The sequence below is a fragment of the Falco rusticolus genome, chromosome 4, assembly GCF_015220075.1.
Source record: "Falco rusticolus isolate bFalRus1 chromosome 4, bFalRus1.pri, whole genome shotgun sequence".
Lineage (NCBI taxonomy): Eukaryota > Metazoa > Chordata > Aves > Falconiformes > Falconidae > Falco > Falco rusticolus.
In genome coordinates, this window is record NC_051190.1 from 26,894,767 (window position 1) to 26,918,719 (window position 23,953).

Genomic DNA, 23,953 nt, shown 5'->3' on the forward strand with positions numbered 1-23,953 from the left:
AACCATGATGCAGAAGGCAGAGGAATTCTATAAATACGGTCTCTGCCTTCACACCAGGAAATGGCACAGAGTCTGTTTTAAGATAATTTTCTCCTCAACAGCTGTAAGGGACATGCCACTTGCTTCAGGCACACTCAACAATGCACTTCTGGGAAAAGCTCCCTGTAACAGAGAGCCCTGACCCAATGCTGAAACAGAAGGCGCAGCCCAGCTCTGCCAGACTCTGCGTGACCCTAGGTTAGTCACATCAGCTATTCATCTCCTAATGCAGATGAGGAAAACAGCTTAATTGCACTGCGGAGCACGAGGGAAAGTAACACATTAATTTCAAGGCTTTCGGACAGAATATCCTTTCTACAAAAAGCATTTGGAAAGGGGACACCGGGAAGCCCTCAGCTCCCGCACAGATACCGTGGAGCATGGCTGAAGCAGCCAGAAGAGCACATACAACTGCCTTCAGCTCTGCAGCAGCAAAGACACAGTTGTACTTTCTGACCCTTGGTATTTCAGTTTCACAAAACATTTTGCAGTGTCAATAGACTACAGCTCCAGCATGGATTTTGTTATTGATGGTGATTTACAATGTCTGCTGCTCCCAGTATAAATAACCCACACAGACTGACAGCAAACTGTGCCTGCAAGGTTACGCTTTGGCTTCATTTTCACATAAACACTATCTGTGCGTCTATCAAGCACTGGAAGTTTATCCATATATTGAAAACACTTAATATTTCAAAATATTGATAACAAGACAGCTAACTCACACACTATTAAAGAGGCATTCAAAGGACACCTGAATTCTTTTGGCAGCGTGATGGTTAACTGTTATCCACTGCAACTGCAAAAGACAGCAGTTATGCTATGAGTTGGCCTTCTGGATCCTCTCACATCCTGGTATGTTGGAAATATAAAGTCTTAATATTTTCCTGTCCTCTAAATTGCTACTTTTTATATGTCACTATAGCTCTCTCATTTATAGTGTCTATGCTCTTACACTGGACAATCTTAGAACAGCCAGATGCTTTTTTTAACAGCACATAAGCAATTTAATTACAGATTACAGACCTAGAATTTGATGTTCTACAGAGAAAGTTGGTCAGTTTCTAGGGATTATCTCATATTTTAGGAATCTCCTCCAGTTACCAGTTTGCAGTTTGTAACTGCAGTAATCTCCTTTTCTCAGAAAAAAAAAAATTATGAAGGCCAACATTTCCTGATTAGGCTCCATCCCTTTTGCTCCCAGCAGCTAACTTACCCATCTTTCAAACATTATCCAAACACCAGCCACGTCACACACAGCAACACCAGAGGTCTTGCAAAAGGCCAGTTTGTTTCCCCCCAGTCCTCCCTGGTTAATGATCAAATCTGTTTCCTTCCTTATCTGAATACTGTCATTCTGCAAACAAGAATTCTGGTGTTCATCTGGTTGGTGTCTCTCACTGGGAATGCTGGTGGAAAGTCTGTGTGAAACTATACCCCAGTTCAGGCCCGGATTCCCATTTCTTTGAAGTTTGACTAGCAATCAAATGTCTGCAGCCCCAGGGAATAGAAATAAATGTCCCATTCCCCCCAGACACATACAAAGGTCTCCAGTGGATTTCAGTTAATCCACTTAACACTTACTCCATCTCTTTGCACACGCTGTGTATTTTGCTCTTATTTGAAAAACCACTAAACCTCACAATCCAACGCGAATCGGAGGTCACTGGGAGGGGTTCCCATTGATTTCAACAGACCCTGAATCACAGCACTAACACAATAAAGTTGGGGGTTTAATTGGCTGCATCTCTTCCCATTTGTCTTTTGTACAGCGAAGGATTTTACAAACTAATAAAAGACATGCAGAATATTTACTCAGTTATGGATGGGGGAGGGAGGGGACAAGAGAAAAACTGATCACAACACTAAAGAATCAGTTTTGGACCGCAAATTAAGTGTTTTATATTTTAGAGTAGTCATATTTTTCTACCAACGCTCGGATCAGCACAACTGTGTAATCAGAAAGCCTGACACGTGAAACTGGCAGAAATATAATGCTTGGGAGCCTCAGACAACTTAATATCTTCATTTTTGGTTTAAAAAAACCCAAAAAACAAAAAGCAACTCTGCCTTAAAACTCCATGGCTTGATTTCCCTTGATTAGCACTGCAATTTGCTGCACAGTTTTCCAAAAGTGCTAATCAAATTCACCTCTAAATGCTATAGAAATTGCTGCCCCAACCCGTAACTGCTAAGCAGGTTTTTTTTTTCTAAAAAAATCTAAATTAGACCCCTGCACAGTATGCAAGATAAACAAGGAAAGGGTAAATTAGGAGAAACAAACTATAGCAATTGCAGAAAAGTACACATTGTATGTACAAAATACTGCACAGCCTTTTTAAGTCTGAAAGCAGCAAGGACTGCATTATAGGCTGGCATGAACTGAACATCTAAAGATTTCCCAGTTTGGGCTCCAAAGTGGTTTTCTCCCGGAACATCAATCTCTCACAAGACGCTGCACTGCTGATATTTCACCCATTACCATTTCACAACTAAATCCCACCGGCAACAGCCCTGCTTTATGAAGAACTCATCTAACCCAAAGAAATCCTGACCGTTTCACCTAGGTTTGGATCCAGCACCCTCTCAGGCCATGGGGGCCAGTCCAAGCGCTGGTGATCGCTCGCTCACACTGGGCAGCCTTCCCGAGATGTGCTGCTCCATCCTGGACCCAGCTCCCCCTCCTGGACACTGCCCAAGCTGAGCTGCCGTCTCCACCACGCCATGCTCCCTCTCCACTCACCTCCAGCATCTTTTGGAGCACCTTTGAAGGGCACATCCCTAAGGCAGCACCCACTTCTCAGGCCCCCCCCACCAAATCATCCAGATCTACCCTCCCAAGGCACCAGCTAAGCCTTCAGGAAGCTTCACCCTGTAGGCAGCAGTTCCTGTGTTACCAGCAACTAAAGACAGATTCTGCAAAGGATTTCAGCAACACAGGAGATGCACAGATCCAGGGGAAAAAAAGGGAAGTTATTTATCAGCTTGTCATTGCTTCCTCTCCCTGAACCCCTCTCAAGAAACGGTATCCTTAAATTGACTGTAACACAGACCCTGCTCCCTCCTCCACGAACCTTCCCTTTGACCTTTGCTTAGTTTGATGGGGGGAGACGTTTTTGCCCCCCAAAGCCTGTGTTTTTCTTCTTCTTCCTTAACCCCTATTCTGAAACCTGGCTCCCTTTGGCCTTGTATTTGGGGTTTTTCCACTCTACATCTTCCCACTCCCTCCAGGTAAACATGGTCAAACAAGTTTGCTTCCACCTCGGGCACTGGCTGGCATGCTCGCTGCACTGCCAGAGCATGGGGCAAGGTTAACAGCTCCTCTTGTTTGTCCTGTACCTTCCTCCTGGCAAGATAGTGGCAAAGCAGTTCCATTACATGAACCAGTTAGTAAGTCAGCCTATGCTGGGGGGAGCCAACCTACACAGCATGCTTCATTCAACCATGCCACGGGGCCCAAGGCAGGGATGGAGTCTGCCCAAGCAACGGCACTGCATCTGCCTTAGCCTCTCCAAATGCTTCTGTAAAGCTGTGCCCTTGGGTGTCTGCAAGGCTCATGCCAGCCCAGAGATGCTCCTATCTCTGGCAGAAAAGAGAGAAGGGTCCTACCCACAGGGATGCTGAAATGGCAAAAGAGAGTCTGAGTGGGCAGCCACTGGGCACTGCTGTTAGCCAGGCAAGTGGGCAGCGTCTCTGCCATCAACTGAGCTGCACGACTCTACATCCTGCTCAGAAGTTGCCTTCCTCCTCAGCAAACCTGACTCTGGGATTTGCAAACTTTGGGCAATGCATTCATCAGCATCTCCTGTCAGTTCAGGATTTATTTTTCCACCAAGAACAGCAAACACTTGCATTCCTGCGCACCAAGCAACTTGCCCCCACCAGCTCCTGAGTTACCTCCAGCTCAGGCACGCACTGCACTGAGGAGTCCACAGCAGATTCCCCCAGGATGGAGTGAGATGATGCAGGGCCTGATCCGGAGTCACCCTCTCCTTCCAGCCCCCTTAAGCAGGCCAGACCCCACAGAGTGACTCTCACTTTCTGGTACCAACTTACCAAATGAGAACATAACTGAGAAAGGCACTTTTTCAGAGTTCAGAATATGCTTTGCTGAGCAGGACGCAGAAGCCGATGTTTGCCTGCAGCTATCCTTTCCAGCATTGCAGATGGAATGATGTGAGGCCACAGCTGGGCTCCTAACCCTGGGACATGCCCTGCAGCTCCCTGCACAGCTCTGCACACCTCCAAGTCTCCAGACCCAGCATAAAACCCCATCACTCTGTCCGTCACCCCTGCGACTGCCTGGACTTTTTTGAAGTTCTTCTTGAATTTGGGTGTTTTCAGCCCCTGCCAGTCTCCCCTGCTCCACCTGAAGCACTCTGCCATTCTTCAGACTATTTGCTCCTTTGTGGATTGAAAAAACTGAGCCTCCTGTGACTCTGGTGCTCCCTCCCACTCAGGAGGCAGACGGAGCCTTTGACAGCTCACATGGGAGCATGCTCCTCTACCTGCTGCGAGCTGATCTTTACATAAGTAAGACATGTAAATTGTCATCAACTGCTAATAGACCTTCACTACTTATTCTCACCTCAGAAGGTGCTTTACTGTACTTTTCCATTAACTTCCCCCCCCTCCACCTTCTTCCCCTCCCAGCCGCCTCTCTCCTCCCAAACTGAACGCGTTCCTTGTTCAAACCCACATGCTACCAATAAACACAACCCAAGCGTGCAACACAAGAGTCACCCATCTGAAATTATTTGGTCTATCCATATTGCCCTGTCACCCCAGTTCCTTTCCCTTGGTCCAGGCTCAGCCTGTCATGGTAGGAGAATGAGAGAATCCCATTCTTCATGCTCTGTAAAGATTTAAAGACGTGAAATCCAAAACTTTCCGGTCATATGGCTTTCTCTCTCCCCCCATTAAAAGAAGTCTTAACTTTTACTTAAAGCCCAAACCACAAGAAGAAATGAACCAAGAGCAAAGAGCTTTGCATGAAAACCAAACTACATTTTGCACACACACAAAAATTCTGCCTGGAGCTATATATCAAGTGCACCTTTGACCCAACACGGCGTTCAAAAAGGCCCTATGTTGGATGCTGGCAAGCTGAGGCTGTACTACTGAAAAGAAGAAGGGGGAGAATATTCATGGTATTTTCATTATTATCAGAGAAATGAATCAACTAAGTTTTCAATTGATAAATTCCCCTGCAAAGTTTTGCAACACAGAAGAAACAACACCATAGCACTGAGCAAAGAGCCAAGGTGAAACCAAGCACCCCCTTTTCATCGTGCAACCTTACAGCCACAAATAAACACACAACAAAGCAGTCTGTTCTTACCACTTTTTTGTTTTACTGCCATCCACAGCAAAGCTCAAGACTTTAGGGTTGTTGCTTTGGGGGCTTTTTAAGTGCTTATCTCCCCATTGCCTCTTTGTTTGAAATAACATGAAAGCAAATAGAAAGGCTGGGCTGTGGCACTGCTGAAAAGCTTCCCTGTAGGACCCAGGTTGTTCAAAAGCACACCAGTGGGCAGTTCAGCCTGCAGCTGGAGGATGACCTGAGATCCCTCTGCTCTGGACATGCAGCAAACTGGGAGATAAGATTCCTCCTCGGTTCTTTTACCATTTCCCTTAAACTATCACTGCTTGCTATGAACTTATCTTCCCACAGTGAAAGTGCTTTGTTCGGGACCAAACGCAGTTCTGTCTCACATGGCTCTTTCGTGCAGAGTTAACCGGAGGGCACGTAGCTTACTAAGAGGACACAGTGCTAAAGTACTGCTGTTGCTGTACAGCCTTGCTAACAAGCACTGCGCTGAAATAAAACCTTTCAGTGCAGAAAAAGCATCAGAAGATGTACTATAATCCTGACTAGGCAAGCTGAAAGCTACCAGGAGCCTTCTAATGTAACTGAGGAAAAAGAAAGGGGAAAGCAGGGGAGATGGCAGAGAGAAAGAGAGGAGGAAGGACACCAGGGAGAGGCAGGAACCTACAGGAAGCCAACCCCCCCCCCCCCAAGAAGGCTTTAGATTTCAGAATTAGGAAGAAGTAGCATGAACCTCCCGTAGCTCTAGCTCTGGGAAAGAAAATACTACTACTATTAAACAATACATAAGGAGAAGGAAGATAAACTGGATTTAAATAATAGCTTTTATTTCAAAGCACTCTACAGAGCCTGGCTGAAATTTGGAAGGGTGGTATCTAATTACTTAAACTTTTACATCTGGAATCTGATGATAGTAATCATCTGAAAAGGACACTTAACTATGATTTAGAAGGAGGGTGAAGGGAGCAAATAAAGCACATTTGCTGTCAAGAGCTTTGGGACCAGCTATCTACCTGTAACACCGCTTCCAACAAGACCTTCTGCGTTGACAAAATGTTAATCCCTGCCATAAAGAACAAATACACAGCGCCAGACCAGGACTGAAAACCTTCATATCTCAAAACTGCAGTTCTCCAAACCTTCCTGCCCCTTGAATTATTGTGTTAGAGACTGCAGGGAGCCACTGAGGTACAGGCTGAAATGGTGGAAGCCTGTGAGACAAGTCTCTTCAAGTGGCACACCAGTAGCTTATGATAATGCCTCCACAGAAACAGAGAGAGGGGTGTGGGCAGCAGAGCACAGAATAAGACCTGCACGAGTGTTCCCTTCCTCAGTGTTCAGGGTTGGATCCTGTGTTACTTCACACTACCCTCCTCTAGAAGGGTTTTACCACTTGGTCTGCTCACACTTACTTGGTCAAGCAGAGAATGAGGTCCCAGATCCAAAAATATCTCTGAGGGCTGTCGCTTATAAGAACATAGGCGTCACAGAATCTACAAGTGCACAGTGCTAGCTACTATTAAAACCCAAATTGCGCAGACAGGTGTTTCATTTACCTGAGTGCTCAGCTGGGAGGGCCCCACTGGCACAGCCCTGCTGCAAAGAGCAAACCTCACTGAGTATTTTCAGTTGGCACTTTCCCCTTCCCTCCCATTCCTGCCAGCAGCTGGTGGGTTTGGTCACTGACCTCCACAAATCATCCCACCCTTTCCCACCTTCGCATCTCTAACCTGCCTCTCAGACAACAGCTGCTTTGCCAGGGACTTCCCAGGCTCTGGCTGCTTCTGGAAACCCCCTTCAAAAAACAGAACAGGAGAGCTGTTACAACCAAAGGGGGTGGGGGGGAAGGCAGGGCACACAGGACACTTCACACCTGCCTTGCTCTGCCTGTTGTCCTTCTGCCCGAGAAGATCCAAAGGGAAAGCATCTCCCCAGCTCACCTCAGGCAATGAAACAGTCACTCAAGTGGAGCAGGGGGCAGGAAGGAGGTGACAGGGCCCCAGATCATGCTTAGTGATTCTGCCCCCCACCTCAGCATCACTGTACACCCTAAACCCATGCTTCTCTCCACCCCATCCATAGGGTCCGTTACTCTCCCACCCCTCCCTTTCCACCCAGGAGGGAGAACAAGCTCTCAGCTCACACAGCTGCACTAACAGGCAGGAGCTACAATCACCAGGGTGTGACTGCTTCCCTGATACTTTCACACAAGATCCCCCCGCAAAGGATCTGTTGCTTAATATGGCAGGAATGAAAGGGTTACATTTAAAAGGGTGAAATGAAAGAAGAGGGAAAAACATCCCACAACTGAAGAATGTCAATCTGTCACAACTGCATCAACCATTTCCTCAGCAAGTCTGAGACTCGGCGTGTGCAGAATCGCCGTGTCTGGGAAAAAAATAATCTGTCAGAGTAAATGGTTCCATCTTCAGAAAAGAGCTTGGAAGAGCAGCTTGGCACATAGGCTTTAAACTGTTCTCTGCTGTTTCTGAACCCAGACTCTCAGAATAGATCAAAAGGCAACCACCTTCCTTCAAGAGCATCCCATCCCAACAGCCGTGTCATGGTTTTGCAGCCTTTGACAGGGGAATCTGCCTGTTCACAACCTCTCCATCTCAGACACACCAATCAGTTTCCACCCCACAAATGCTTGGGCTGCAGCCTGCACAGCATCTCCCCTGAGCTCAGATCAGAACTGGAGCCCTGACACCGCTGCAAGTGGTAGCCCGAAGCTGGAATTTGACCTGTCTCAAACCTGGCCCAGGTTTCTGGCTTTGGGTTGTTTGGCTGTTACTCAAGGGCAGAAATCACTGTCACCTGACTGCAACCAAGCAGAAGGTGCACAACGAGCAGGTAAACTTTTCCTCTCTTGCACCTCTTCCATTACAAAGGACAGAACCATCCTCCTACCCTGTTCCTTCCAGCTCTGGTACCCAAAAGCCTTCCTCTGAGGCTGCCTCTCTCAAAAAGGTTTCCTCACTCTGGACTGCAGCAGCTTTTCAAGGTCTTCTCCCCGCTTCTGTCACATCCATGTATTCTCATTCCACTCTCCTATCTGGAAGGGTGCAGAGTCCAGTTCTCCCTCTTTTCTGTCATCCTGCTTTCACTCACCAACCTGCAATCTCAGCTTCATCCTCTGGCTTATGCATCCTCATTCTCCCTTTCTCCCTGCAGCCTGTAGGTTTCAATCATGTCCATGCTGTAACTCACCTGACCCCAATCAGACACTTGCTCCTCACCTCCTACTGCTCTCATCATCTCCAATCAGATCTCCCACTCACCTGAAGGTCCCATACATTATATGCTGGACTCACTCTTTGCCCTCCTCTGCCTCATCACCCCCTTCCCAACTCCTAACCCTCCAGACACTGCCTGCTCCCTTCCCATGGAACACACTACCACCCTACAGAACAGCATTTGGTCCCAGACATGGCATATTTATAACCCCAAATCCACGATCAGAAAGCAGCGGCCTCCACCGAACACACAGCAGAGAACGCTAATCAGTTTTTCATAAGGAAACTGCAAACCGAGCTACGGGAAACTCAGCAGTCTGGATTTACACACGGGGGAATATCAGAATCGCTTTCATTTTGACTGAAAGAGTCATAACCCCGCATTTCACCGAGAGCTGAAACCAAACTAGAAACAGAGCACGTGTCAAACACATACAAAACTACAGCTTCTGCATGGTTTTGATGCAAAATAATCTAAGCAGGCTGGCAGCCTACAAATTCTAACGATTTTGTGGACAAATCTGGGGCAAGTTTAGAATTTGTAACATAGCGTGTTACATGTCAGTTTAGGTTTCACTGTGAATATTTTTGAAGTGGAGCACCAGTGGGCTCCGAGCACGGCTCGCAGTGGCACTTGCCAAAGCGGGAACCAAACGAGCACAGCCAAGGTTGGGAACTAGTTTCCCCATCACCCGTCTTAAGGTCATGGCGATTCTAGGGCCCAACTGGTAGTGTTGGCACACAAGGATGTCATCTCCCAGGTGAAGCTGAAGACCTGCTTCTGCGTAAGACAGTGAGCTCCTCTGGGGCACAGTTAGCTCAGTCTACTTGGATGAAAAAGGCTGGCCAGCCCTGCCGACAGGCACCAGCCTCCTGGTGGGAGCAAACTCCCCATCCAGCTCCACCACCGTGGAAGCTCCACCACCACCACCCCCAAATCCATCAGCCACAGGGTCCCCGTCCCACCAGCACAGAGAGAGCTGGAAACACGAGGCTCTTCCCATTTCACATCCCAGCTGTCCCCTCGAGCTCTGCATCCGCAAACACGTACCCCAACACCCAAGTTATGCGGCACTTTGGGAAAAGGTGCCAGGGCTCCTCCGCGCAACTGCTGCGCCCCTGCAGGATGGGGCCCGGCACCCTGCGGCCCACCAGCCCCCAAACACAAACCCACCGCCGAGCAGCTGAGGCGGCCACGGGCCCCCTGTCCCCCCACGGCGGGGCCTCGCACCACCGCCACGCACCCCCCCGGAGGGCGAGCGCCGGGGGTCCCCCCTTCCCCGCGGCAGGGGTCCCGCCTGGGGTCCTGAGGATGGGCAGCGTGAGGCCGTGAGGGATGGGGCAGCCCCTGGGCTTCTCAGGGCTCTGCGTGGGGACGAGCCCGGCGGCCCCCGATGGCCCCCAGCAGCCCGGGGCTCCGCCGGGCCGGGCCCCCCCGCTCCCCGGGCAGCGCAAAGAGGTGCGGGGCAGCGCCCGGAGACTCACAGTAAAGCAGGGCTATGGATCTCAGCAGCACGATGCGGGTCAGCCAGAAGGTACCCGGCGGCGGCGGCAGCCCGGCCCCGCTGCCCGCCGGCCTCGCCACAGCCCGCTCCGGGGTCTCGGGGGCGCCGCCGCCCGCCGCCGCCCGCCTCTGCCTCAGCGCCGCGCTGGGCGCCGCCATGTCGGGTCCCGCAGCGAGCATGCGTGCGGCCGGCCCGCCCCCCGCGGCTGCCCCGGCCCGGCCCGGCAGGGCGGGTGGGTGCCGGCCGCGCTGAGGGGCCAGCGGCGGCCGCCGGGGGGGCCGGGGCGCGCGGGCTGTGGAGGAATGGCGTTTGCAGGCCTCGGGCCTAACGTGCGACCCTTGAAAAACGGCGAGAAGAGGCGGAATTTAAATAAAAATCGATTAAAAAGCAAACGGAAGGAGTTGGCTGCGGAGCCCTGCGCCCCTCTCCCGCCCCAGGAGGGTTCCTGCGGCCTGGCTGCAGCCCCCACAGCACTCCATCCCTCAGGGAAAACTTTAGCTTAAATTCCTCAGACTCCCACCATTTGCTGCTTCTGGTGTTGCCATGATTTCTGCTTCACGCAGACTAGCCATCCCACGACTGGCTCCACATTGAGTCCATAAACACTGGTTTTTTGAAAAACCACCTCAATAAAGCGGGCTCGGCGGCCACCGAAGAGTTTAGACGTGCGCCGTATATCCTGCTTAAGTAAACAGCACCTTGCTAAAGCGTTCTGCGCTCTCTGAGAAAGTATCTGTTATCAGGTGTAACATTATTCAACGCTTTTATGACTGCAAAGCGCTCCCTTCTAAATGCCTCTTTTGTTTTCCAGTTTCCCATCACTGCTACTCGCATTGTTCTCCTTGGAAAAAAACCCTACATAATGGTGCATTATCTAGGGAAAGAAAAATAAGCTATTTGTTAAAAGCCTCTGGTATACTGCAGTTTCGCTATCCCTTCGAATTAGCCCCGAGGTTTGGCTAGATAAAGTTAAATAGATGTAAGCGAATGGTTTCTTTTGTGGGGTCTTTATGAAATTTTTATAGTCAATTCCACATGAAATGGAAATATCTGTAAAACAAACTGGATAGTTGAGGAAATTACTGAGGGAAAACGGAGGGGTTAGGCTGAAGAATTAGCAAACAAACCAAAAAAAAAGGAATAATTGGAGCTGGGAAGGGAACGCGGAACCGGGTTGGTTTTCGTCACTGAAGGTCGCTCTGAGATCTGCCCGACGCCCAGGCTGGGACGGTGGCAGAACCAACACCAAACTCAGCCGACCCGAGCTCGGCCGACGTCATGTGTTAGTAGCACCTTTCAACAATACGAGCTGCAAAGTTTTAAGTTAAATTAAAGCCATCAAATGACAGAAAAAATGCTGTTACTCTAAAGGACTGATCCAACTCCATAAAAGGCAATGGGAGCATTTCCTTCAGCTTTACTGGAAGATGGTTCAAGCTGTAAAGCAAAATGTGTGATAAAGCAGCAGATTAGAGCATCAAATGAGCTCCTCTCTGCTCTGAGTTCCTGCTGGGACACAGCTCTGTGTGGACTCATCTGTGGTGGGTTTTCTGCTCGCTTACCCATTTACTGTCAGCTTTTATTTTCATGTTGCAACTTTCCCTTGCATTCCTTCTTTTCAAAGCAAGGTATCAGAAACGAAAACAATGTAAAACCCAAGCAAGTAACGCAAACGAGGTATTTAAGAGCAAGGCTCTGAGCCTTCAAGTCTCAAAGGGAAAGCGATTCATAAATGTCAGGCCGGCAGGCAGGCGCTAAGGCATCATTGATGCTGATCTTCATTCAACAAAATGCGTGCCGCCACGTCCCCCCACCCGACCCTATTTCGCTGTGTTCCAAACAGCTGCAAAAGTGACAGAGAAACAAGCATTTACTGTCACAGCACCCAGCAGCTGTCCCCACCAGCACCTCAACCCTGCTGTCCCTGGCACCCTAAATTACTCTGTGTTCATTCAGGTCTAGTCTTTCGCCCCTCTGGCTGCCAGGAATTGCGTTTAAATAAAACAGAGAAAGTGAATGTGCACAGAAATAACTATTTTGTAAAGCAGCATTAACATTTGGGGACTCCTCTAAAGAAAACATACATTCAATTATGTGTAATGCAGTTACCCACAATCCCTCTGAGCATTCAGCTGCATTTGTTAGATGAGAGATGGGGATCTCTCAAAGAATCTGGGAGCCTCCTTCTACTAGTTAAGATTTTTCAGTGGTAATATTTTTTGCATTAAAATCCCTGATCTTTCCCTGTGGAAATCTGATCTTTAACTCCAGGGTTAGCAGGATTAAGGCTGAAAAAGATTTTCAGAGGAAGAATTACCTTTTTTTCTTCTGTTTTTACAGCATCTATAACGAGGGGGTACTGATTCAGACCAGGGATTCCTAAGCAGTACCACAGGACAAACAACTAATAATCACAGTAATCATAATTAATAAAATTGTGCTTCAATGTTATTCTGAAAAGATGCCGCCCAGCTTGTGCCATGCAGGAGGAAAGAAGAGATCTCTTGCTGGTGTCTAACCTGGCCTTTAAACATGTAGTGCATACACGTGTGTTGTTGATCCTGCAAAAGCAAATTTTGTTTTGTTGCTGGTATCTTAGAATATTTGAACAGAAGTAACAGACTGACATATCTTTTCCTTCCCACTGGGTCTGGTCTTTACACATGCATGTTTTCTGAAACCAAAAGAGAAGGCTGTCCCTTTTGGGTTTGTAATCGCTTTCACCTCCGGGTCCTTGGCTGCCAGCACCACAGCATGCAAATTCAGGCTGGGAAAGCTGCAAGATAAAAATGCAGAACAAGCCACTAGTTAAATTTTTCCACTGGGATATTAAAGAACTAATAATCATAAAAGCACTTTTTAGTAAGGGTGCTTTTATTTTAGCAGAAATTCCACACCAGGCCCAATGTAACATGTAAAGATTTTCATGAAGCCCTCACTGCCTTTGGCTCACATTTAAGTCAAAGCTTTCTGAAAATAAATATCCCTTTTCTCTGATATCTACTGCCATGATGATAAGAAAAATGCTTAGGAATCCCATGCACTCCTCTCCACTTGCATTTCAAGCAGGAGAGAGGTCAGTGGAGTCCTGCCCGGCGCAGGTGTGCGGAGTTTCTTGTATCAACGCCAGGTGAATGTTCATGTGTTGGAAAAGAGCTGCTGGGGCAGATAGAATCACAGAATTGTTTAGGTTGGAAAAAGACCTTTAAGATCGAGCCCACCCTTTAACCCAGCACTGCTAAGCCCACCACTAAACTGCATCCCTAAGCACCACATCTATGTGTCTTTTAAACACCCCCAGGGATGGTGACTCAACCCCTTCCCTGGGATGTCCTCTATGGTCCGCTCTGCTGCTGCCAAACTATTCCTGTCCAGAAAAAGCAGGAATGCTGGAGCTAAGCACTCCATTAACAGAGTAAAAACTAGTATTAACCTAATATTTAAGCCTCTGTCTTTCCCTCCTGTTCTCAGCAGACTGCAGCAGCTGTGCAAGGGGTGCAAGTTTACATCCACTCATGGCAGTGGGAGCCTCAAGTCCCCAGCTCTTCACAGTCCATGGAAAGACCTCTAATGATGGGCTTTGGATGAGGCAGCGAAATAAAAAGTTGTTCTTGCTGTGGTGGGTGCACACAGTGATTTCATGACAGCACACAGTAATTTTTCACTCCTGCTGTGCAGGTGAAAACAAGAATTTTGAATGCAGTGGAGGGAGCTGTGGAAGTGCCAAGGACTAAATACCCCAAGTGTTAATTAAAATTTGCAGAAAGGTTCTGTCCCTTTTCCTCCTGAATTGTTCAGAGCAGTGAGGCTTGCTTCATGGTACAGAAGACAGATTTTGGACCTGAACTGGCCTGCAAGCAGCTGAGCCATATAAATTTAGCCTTAAAACTAAGCACCAGTTGTGTGCTGGAGCCTTCACAAACACACAATGTAGGACTGGACCCATCACTACAGTTCTCCTTGAGAGCAAAGCTTTTCACTCTGCTGCTGCTATTTTAATTGAAATTAGTTGAAATTTACCACATTTTTTTTCTTTTATTTTTTTTCTCCTTTTCAGATATCAGAGCTTTCCTGAAAAGGATTGAATGTTGTTTCACAGCAAGCTCTGAGCTGCCACTGAACTGCTGTATCCTCTGGGCAGAGCATTAATCCTGCAGATGTCAGAGGCTTATTTTAACACAACACATAGGTTACTCTTATCTGATCAGGGACTGTTTTTTCTTCCCCCGTAAGGCTCTTTCTATTTGCTCTTTGAAATTCCCATGTAAAATCCACTCGCAGTTCAAAGGTAGCCAGTTTTTGAAAAATGGTGACTTTACCACTTGATCAGATTAAGCGATAGAGCCCACCTTTGGGCTGGGCCTCCTCCCAGCCGGGGAAGGAGCGCAGTACATGTGCATAATGCAGAGCATATCCCATCACATGCAGTGATTCCCACATGCTCTGAAAGTGCCTTCCCAGTCTTCAACTGAAGATGAAATTTCTCCTTACCGGTATTAGTGGGGCTCTGACACCAGTATGCATGCTTACAGTTATTCCTGCTAAATAAATAGGTACAGCAGAGAAGAACCGGGATGAGAGGCCAAGCCACCTCCATCCTCTGGGGATTCTGAGCGTTCCCAGGTGATGATGTGATGGAACCAAGCATGCAGACCTTGTATTTAGTGCCTGATCCCCAGAGACGCTGGTGTTAGCTGGCCAGGAACTTTATTAGAGACCTTGTCAGACTTTAAAGAAAATGAAGCAATATTACCAATATTGACAGGCAGCTGGTGGACCTCTGCTGTGCCCACTCTCTGCCAGAAACCACCAGCTCTGTTCCACCAAACCCTCTCTAAACGTACCCTGCTTGGGTGCACTCTTTAAGGTTCCATTGGGCAACAGGAATCTCTGTTCTTCCCTCCCAGATACGCACTTTTTTCCGGGAATTTCCAATGTCAGGGCCTGCCCTGCAGCAGGCTGGGTCAAGGCAGAGAAGCATTAGGCCAGGTCTTGATGATTCATCACGTGGGACCACCACAAGACTTGCCCTGCAGCTCCATCATTTGCTCATCTCTGCACGTCAGTGGTACTTTGCTATACAAAATTTGAATATGAGACCCCATAAGACAAATGACACCACTTGAACTTCCTTGTTGTCCCAGTGTAATCTCATTCCATTTCATGGATGACTGAACATCTCAGGAAACTGGAGCTACTGAAGTTTCCTGGGTGCTCCAGCTCCCTCCTCTCCCTGTGTCATCTCAGCTCGGGTCGGTCCGTGAGGCTGGGCAATGCTTTCCCTCTACCAGCTCGGCTGAGAACTGACACTCAAAGACATGAAATGGTTTGTGCAAGATCACAAAACCACAAGTGCAGCAGGACGTATACCCTGCTCTGGTTCCAGGCACTCCTCCTTCCCCATGCGCATCTCTGGAGCAAGAGGAAGCAACTATGGAAAGTTGTTCTCCTTTCACCTGCATTGGACAAAAAGGAATTGAAGTGTGGGCTGGGAAATGCAATTCCCTGCCTCAGGCAGGGCTGGGGAGCCCTGAAAGGCAGTAGCATGCAAGGGGGAAGAAAACCAGCGCGTGATTCCTGCTGTCCTTGGGGGCTTATTTTGCAGAAACTTGACTTGTAGTTGAAGGCAGGATCAGAAAACCGGGGCTTTTGTTTTCATTCCTCCCTCCATGGGCTTGCCCTACAAATCCCTTCCCAGCCTCAGTCATGCAATGAGGTTCAAACCTTCCAAGGAAGGTACTCCGCAGGAGAGGCTGTCTTTGAAAAGATGGACTAAAAATATTGATTATTGCTTTGACTCAGCCACCTCTAAAACAGATGAAATACTGAAATTCTGCAAGTCTGGTAAATTGTAAGCTAAACTTATTAAAGAGCTATGAGAACACAAAGAGACAGACATTACAGAAATGTATGAAAATTGTGTCACATGAGAGAGGAAAAAAAGTTTTGCCAAGTGTCCAAGGGGGTCTGAAGCCCAGGGCAACAGAAACCCTTCTACAATCTCATTAAGCTTTAGATTGGGCCCTGGAAAAAAAAAGTTCAGTTGTTTCTTGCTTGCAAGTTCAACACATACAGTATGCCCTGAGCTTCAAAGACAATATATTTTTTTAAAGACACTTTGTAAAATTGTCTTTTAAAAACGTTGTCCAAAGGTAACTCACTTTGTGACTCTGCAAACTGAAAGCTGAAATCTTGAGAAATTACTAATAAGGAGAGAATTTTTAAAGAAAATAAGATCCTGCTTGGCACTTTAACAGAATATATTCTTTTTCATATAGAAGGCAGACAGGTATTCATGCACATTTAAACAGCATTACATTTAAATTCAAAGTGTACGCTTTATTTCAAGGTGATTATACATTGCAGTAATTAAACAAAATGCTCTCAAAACCACCCCGTTCCTGTTACTTTTTAAATGCTGGAATACTTGAAGCACTCACACAATTTCTGTTTTCACCCCCTGTAAATCTTGTACTTGACCCTCTTTTCCCGAGGGGGTAGCAGGGCTGAGGGGGGAAGCAGTGGATAAAGCTGGAATTTGGGGAGTTACTTTTTTTTTTTTTTTTCCCCAGTCGCAATTAGAAGGCTGGATTCCGCAGATAATTAGAATCAAATGCTCCAAATAAACGCTGCAAAACCAGGGCTCGAGGGCTCGCTTGGAGAGGGGCAGCTCTCTGGGTCGAGCAGGGAGAGCTTTTAAGAAGGGTGGTTTTTTTGCTGAGGGGCCCGGGGCGCTCGGCCGGCACCGGGGGTTTCCCGCAGCCGGGGTTAATGGGGGAGATTTTGGGGGTAACCCCCTCCAGCCCCCCACCCCAAAGGCTCACCCCGAGGTGCTGCATCCTCCTCCGGGCGCTGCGGAGCCGCCGGCGCCGGGCGGGACGTGGCCGGGGCAGCCCCGGCTCTGCCCTCCCGGGGAGGGGCCCGGGGCCCGACGGCCGTGAGAAGGTGCGGGGAGAGGCGAGGGGCCCGTTTCGGTTCTTCCCAGCAATTCGCCGCTTTCCGCCTTTATTTGCCCGTTGAAGAAAGCGGGGAAAAGCGATGCGCTCGGGGGTGCGGGGAGCGCACGGCGGTCCGGGGCTCGGCTACCGGAGGGCTGCACCGGCACACGGGCAGCTCCGGCCCCGCTCGCAACCGGGACGCACCGGTGCTTCTTGCCACGCACCGACCACCCCAGGAACCCCCCTCGGTAAATGGGGCTTACAACGGAAACAGCTGTCCCCGGGGCACGGACGGCTCGGTGCATCCCGCCGCATCGGAGCCCTAGGAAGACGGCTGCTGCCGCCGCCCCGTCCCGGCGCCGCTCCGCGCTGCTGGGAACCGGGGCTGGGCATCCCACCGCCGAGCGCCGGGCCGTCCCGCGGGGCTGGGAACCGGGGCTGGGCATCCCACCGCCGAGCGCCGGGCCGTCCCGCGGGGCTGGGAACCGGGGCTGGGCATCCCACCGCCGAGCGCCGGGCCGTCCCGCGGGGCTGGGAACCGGGGCTGGGCATCCCACCGCCGAGCGCCGGGCCGTCCCGCGGGGCTGGGAACCGGGGCTGGGCATCCCACCGCCGAGCGCCGGGCCGTCCCGCGGGGCTGGGAACCGGGGCTGGGCATCCCACCGCCGAGCGCCGGGCCGTCCCGCACCGGCTCCCCTCCCGCTAAGATGGGGGGCTCTCTCCGCACACCAGGGGTACAGAACACCGTCGGGAGTGAGAGGAGTGTCCCCATCAGTAGGTGAAACCCCCAGGCAATTCACAGCGGTAAAGGCGAGCGAGGAGCCCGCAGCCACCAGCCCCGGTCCGCAGCAGCCCGCGGGGTAGCGGGACCTCCCGGCAGCAGCGGATCCGGCCGGCGGAGCGCAGCGGCGACGGGCGGGCAGTGGGACACCCCGCCCCTTATGTAAATGAGATTCCCGCTCCGCCAATGGGGAGCGGCACCGGAGGAGGAGCCGCCTGCCCTCCCCTTAAAGTAACTTGTTGCCAGGGGCCGGGGCTCGCACTGGACGAGGAGCGCGGCGCGGGCCGGGCGCGGAGCGGGGCGCCGCACGGCAGCAGGACTGGTTTTGGGTGGCTTTTAATTTTTTTCTGTTATTGTTGGGGTTTTTTTCGCCTGATTTTTTTGCGCGTTTGTGTCTTTTATTTTTATTCTTCTAGATTATTTTTTTTTATTATTTTTTTTCTCGTTGTTCGGGCGCCCGCGGAGGGGGTGCGTGGCCGCCGCCGCTCCGCCCGGGCACCTCCTCGCCCTCGGGACGGCTCTGTCCCTCGCCCCCTTTCCCCCCAGCCGCCTCTCCCGTGGCCACCAATGCTCAACATGACCGAGGAGCACGACAAAGCGCTGGAGGCTCCGTGCAGCCCCGCGGGCACCACCAGCTCCATGTCCCACGTGGACTCGGACTCGGACTCGCCGCTGTCCCCCGCCGGCTCCGAGGGTCTGGGCTGCGCCCCCGCGCCCGCCCCGCGCCCCCCCGGCGCCGCCGCGCTGGGTGCCAAGGTGGACGCGGCCGAGGTGGACGAGCGCTTCCCCGCCTGCATCCGCGACGCCGTCTCGCAGGTGCTGAAGGGCTACGACTGGAGCCTGGTGCCCATGCCCGTCCGCGGCAACGGATCGCTGAAGGCCAAGCCGCACGTCAAGCGGCCCATGAACGCCTTCATGGTGTGGGCGCAGGCCGCCCGCAGGAAGCTGGCCGACCAGTACCCGCATCTGCACAACGCCGAGCTCAGCAAGACCCTGGGCAAGCTCTGGCGGTGAGTCCACGGGCCGCGCATCCCCCGCGCCGCGCCGGGCTGGGGGCGTGGGGGCGCGCACGGACCCCCCATCCCCGGGGGGCGACCGGTGCTTTGCCTTGCGCTGCGCTCCCCCTCCTATCGCTGCTTGAAATCTCTCCTTTTCATTTTTTTTTTTTTAAAGGTTATTTATTTTTTCGGCCGCCTGTGCCTACGGGGGATTCTTGCAGCATTTGAAGCCGAAGTGCAGAAATCCCCCGGAGTGTGTCAGCATGCTGCAAAGGACATGCTGGTGTCTGCTCTGAAAAGAAAAATAAAGAAATTCCCCACACAGGGGCCTGGGCACCCACGGGTGCAGCCGATGGGTCCTGTCCCAGCGCTCCCTTGCGCGTGGGTTTTCCCTGCTCCATCACCCAGATGTGCTGCCTGGGCCCTTTCCTCTCCCGGCCAGGGCTTCCCATGTCCCCAGGAGACTCAGACTTTTTAAAATCGCTTCTTTTACAATGGGTTTTTCTAAAAGTTTCTTTTTTTTTCCTTGGCTGGCTGGCTTGTCTCTTAACAAGCTACAAAACCAAACAAGCCAATCCTTAGCAGTTATTTCCATCTGCTTTCTAATTTGCCTTCTTATCTGTGTGCTTGCATGCTGAGTGCTGCCCACCGATGCAAACTTTCTTTTTTCTGGGCGACATCTGAGTGCGCTCTGCTTTCCAAGGCTCTGGGACAAGCCACCTTTTACCGTGTGGGATATTTGGTCGTGTCTGGCTGTACCAAACTTGCATCTTTCCTGCCTGCTTGGGCCAGTGATGCTCCTGCTGCGGTTTGAGGCTCTCCAAGAGTTTGCAAAGAGAGGTCTGGTCGGGGGAGAGTTTTGAGAGAAATAATCCCATTGCTGTTGCCTTTGTGGTTTCTTTGTAAGCCCTAAACAAAGCTGGAAATGAGCAGCGTTGTTTGTCGCGGTGAGGGGGTGGCATTTGTAGGACAAATGTAGGAATAATATTTGGCAAAGGCATTTAAAATGGGGCAGGGGGATTTTGTTTTGCCCAGTTATTGTTATCTGTAGTGGTTGGGGTTTTTTTGCACCTCTGTAGTTGGTATTTTAATACATTTTCACAACATAGTTTAGCTTCCCCCCCCCCCCCCAGCAAATTTGTTCTGTAATTAATTTGCTCAAATCAGTGTATGGGAAATGGGGATGTGTGGCTCTGAAAATAGGCTGAAAACTTCTAAGGAAAAGATAGTAATTTTGGATACTTTTTCTCTCTTTTTTTTTTTTTTTTTCATAATAAATCCATCCCAAACCAGTCTGTTAAGTGAAAATGAGAAACGTCCCTTTGTGGAAGAAGCTGAGCGGCTCAGGGTCCAGCACAAAAAGGATCACCCGGATTATAAATACCAGCCACGGAGGAGGAAAAGTGTAAAAGCTGGGCAGAGTGACTCCGACTCTGGAGCTGAACTCAGCCACCATGCAGGCACGCAGATCTACAAGGCGGACAGTGGGCTGGGCGGCATGGCCGATTCCCACCATCACAGTGATCACACAGGTAAAGGGCCCCTGCGGGCAAAAAAAAACGGGTCCCGGGTGCGTTGGTTTGGGACATGAGCCTGCTGGCGGGCACGGGCTCGTTTGCCGCTGGGATGAGTATCAGTGGGATTGGGACTATCCGAAAGCAGGAGTCATTGCCCAAGAGCTGTGGTTTTGCACCAGGTTGTGAACGTGGCCATGGTTTTCTTTAGTAAATGCTTATAGAGCCGACTGTGCGATAGGAAATCCCCAAAGCACAGGGATCCCAGCTGGCCCGGGAGTGGGGAGATTTAATTGTGAGCTAACAAGGGTTAATAATCTGTTGGCCACACGAAGGATGCCTGGGGGAGCGGGTCCTGGAGATGCAGCTTCCCCCCCGAAGCTCCCCACTTCTCGGCTGCGCTGCGAATTGGCACAGGGCGCGTGTTGACAGATTCCAGGAGGATTGCGAACGTCCTGCAGCTTCAGACGCGTCTGTGCTCTCGCCCAGCCTGGCTGGGGATCCCAGCCCGCTCTGCCGGGACAGCTTCTCTGCCTCCGGGAGAGCCGAGCGGGCTCCAGGCTTCCCAGTGGGGAGAGGCTGAGTGGGTCCCTCCGAACCCACCCCTGGTTCTGCTTCCCAGGCAAGGGGGAGTTTGTGCAGCTGGGGGTGTCCTGTCGTGGCCCAGGGCAATTCTGATGGGCGCTGTGCGCTTCCTTGCTTCTCCTCCCCCCTGCGAGCCGTCACCCATGCCGGTGGTTACCCCAGCCAAGGACATGGTCCCTGGCATGGTCGCAGGGGGACATCAGCCACCTCCAACACGGGGCCATAGTTTAAAATCCCCCTTCCCCTCTTGCAATAAGAGGAGGGAGAAAAGTATATTCCCTTAGTTGTCCTTGAAGGAGTTGGGTGTTTTGTGGCTGTTCTTGTTAAAGCCTTGCTGTCCCTTCATCCCCAGGGCAGACCCATGGGCCACCCACCCCACCCACCACCCCCAAAACTGACCTCCACCATGGCAGCAAGCAGGAGCTGAAGCACGAGGGCCGCCGCCTCGTGGAGAGCGGCCGCCAGAACATCGACTTCAGCAACGTGGACATCTCGGAGCTGAGCAGCGAGGTCATCAACAACATGGAGACCTTCGACGTACACGAGTTCGACCAGTACCTGCCGCTCAATGGCCATGCTGCCATGCCGGCCGACCATGGCCCCAGTGCTGCCGCCGGCTCCTATGGCGCGTCCTACTCCCACTCGGCCACAGGCACTGGTGGGACCAACCAGGTCTGGACTCACAAAAGCCCGGCCTCGGCGTCACCATCGTCCGCTGACTCGGGCCAGCAGAGGCCCCACATCAAAACGGAGCAGCTGAGCCCCAGCCACTACAGCGACCAGTCCCACGGCTCCCCTGCGCACTCAGACTACGGCTCCTACAGTGCCCAGGCTTGTGCCACCACCGCCTCCACCGCTACGGCCGCCGCCTCCTTCTCCAGCTCCCAATGCGACTACACGGACCTCCAGAGCTCCAACTACTACAACCCCTACCCTGGCTACCCCTCCAGCATTTACCAGTATCCCTATTTCCACTCCTCCCGCCGTCCCTATGCGACGCCCATCCTCAACGGCTTGTCCATCCCGCCGGCCCACAGCCCCACCGCTAACTGGGACCAGCCGGTCTATACAACCCTGACAAGGCCTTAAAGGATGCATGGAGCCCCCGAGGGCTTCCCCAACATATGCACTAATGAAGGAATGAAGACGAAGAGCGTGGAGTGCCGCGATAGTTTCCGAAGTGCCTCCTGAGCCACTGGGAACTCTGCTCGTTGCGACTGGATGTCCCCTTGCTTCAAAACTCTCCAAAAGGACAGAGCTCTATTTTTCTTTAATTAATACAATTTAAAAAAAAAAATTAAAAAATAATTAAAAAATAAAACAGACGAAAAAAAACCCACCCACAAACAAAAAAACAAAGGACCGGCGATTCCTTTTGAATAAATGAAGGACAAAACCATTTGACTCCTCTGTGAGGACTGAACTGAACTTACTCGTCGTGGAAGTTGACAAGTGCAAAAGCGGAGCAGGGGGGTGGGACGGGGGGGAGAAGAAAATAAAGCTGTTTGAGACTTTAAGGGTCTATTGCAATGTGAGGAACGGACCAACCTTGAGGGCAAGAACTCACTCGGACCAACACGGATGAAACCAGAAAACACGGCTATTCCGTGTAACAATCTTGTGGGAACAAACGAGTCTGGTGGGACCAACCAATTAAATGTCTGAAGTGTTTGTTTTTTTAGTCAAGAGTTCTTCTAAGCAAGGTTTGGCTGTAATTAACATTTTTGGTTTTGTTTTTTTTTTTAAGCTTAAAGTGTTTTTGGTTTTTTTTTTTAAATCTGTTAAATATGTATTTATGTTCTGTATTATTTTGTCTTTTAATTAATGAAGTAATTTTGTGCAAAAAGTAGAATTTTAAAAGATTTTTAAAGATGGGGGAGGGAGCATAAAAATAGTGGAGATGATACAATAAAATGGTGTTACGAGTCTATAGATTTTTGTTGGTTTTTGGGTTTTTTTCATTTTGAGCCGCTGCAGCAGTCGTGTTTGAGAGAGGGACTGAACAAATCTGCCCATCGCAGACCTGGTCACCAACAGGAAACTCAAATGGGAATGTGAAATAACAAGGTGGGGGGGGAAAGTTGCTAATTAAATTGGGAGGCTAAAATGATTGCAAAAAGGAGCAGGCATTTTTTTCTGGCTGCCTGCTTTTGGGCGTTAAAATTGGGTTTAAGGCATTGCAGAGTCTTTGTACACTTTCAGAACCAGGACTACTTTATAGGAAGATGTAATTTAATGAGAAATTATCAACTTCTGCTTTAATTTTGGCTTCTAGGGACCAGATATCATCCATCAAGCTGTGAAACTAAAACCTTCTCCACTTAAAAAATTTTTAGGTACTTAGTTTTAGACTAATATTTCATTGATATATTTCTACTTCTTCCATTGTATGCTGAGCATATAATAACCATCTATTTTATCGTAACTTGTGCCTTTAAAAACTTTGTAAATCTAAAATCACATTTCAGAGGTTATCATCTTTTTACCTTTTCTACGTTTCCTACTCTTTTTCTAAAAAATATTTTTTGCATATTTCCTTTTGGGGACGTGGGGGTGGGGGAAAATACAGAAAACTCATTTTTATGCAATCTATTTTTCTGTATAAAGTTTGAAAGACTTTGGCTGTTACTTATCTGTTCTCTTCACTAGCTTCTGACTAAGCAATGCTAACTTTTGTACAGATCAATTTGATAAAATTAAAAATTGCTTTTTATCAAGTACGTGTTATGTTTTCTTTTTGTTTGAGCCTATTTCTGTGATGAAAATTAATGTGGAGAACAGCTTTGAAGGAGACAGGCTATTCAGAATAAAATATTTTGACCAAGGTTTTTTGTTCTCCTAATGTCTTGGGTTTTGGTTGTTTTGGGTTTTTTTTGTTTCTGGTGTGGTTTGTTTTTTTTCCCCCTTGCTCCCTTTCCTGGTACTTAAATGGTGTCTTATTGTGAGATTTAAAAAAAAATTCTTTTTTTACTTCAAGAAGTGTATTTCCATGCCTGTAATCCCAAGCATTTCACAGGATTTCATTGAG

General features: G+C 49.8%; 2 protein-coding genes across 6 annotated transcripts in view; one reads left to right on the plus strand and one right to left on the minus strand.

Annotated features, from left to right (window-relative positions):
* LMF1 (lipase maturation factor 1) overlaps window positions 1-10,267 on the minus strand; it is a 218,295-nt gene extending 208,028 nt beyond the window's left edge. For all 5 annotated transcript variants that reach the window (XR_005103683.1, XR_005103682.1, XM_037383668.1 and 2 more), the window contains exon 1: window positions 10,090-10,267. Coding sequence is in view for 3 of the 5 variants with exons in the window: in XM_037383668.1 (XP_037239565.1) it covers window positions 10,090-10,267 (178 nt within the window). In the remaining 2 variants the exon portion in view is untranslated. The remainder of the gene's footprint in view (window positions 1-10,089) is intronic.
* A 7,830-nt stretch (window positions 10,268-18,097) lies between these two features.
* SOX8 (SRY-box transcription factor 8) lies at window positions 18,098-23,641 on the plus strand. Its single transcript, XM_037387170.1, has 3 exons — window positions 18,098-18,838; window positions 20,120-20,358; window positions 21,278-23,641. Exons 1-3 carry the CDS (start codon window positions 18,396-18,398, stop codon window positions 22,012-22,014), a joined length of 1,419 nt encoding a protein of 472 aa, XP_037243067.1. The 5' UTR covers window positions 18,098-18,395; the 3' UTR covers window positions 22,015-23,641.
* The last annotated feature ends 312 nt before the right edge of the window (window positions 23,642-23,953 follow it).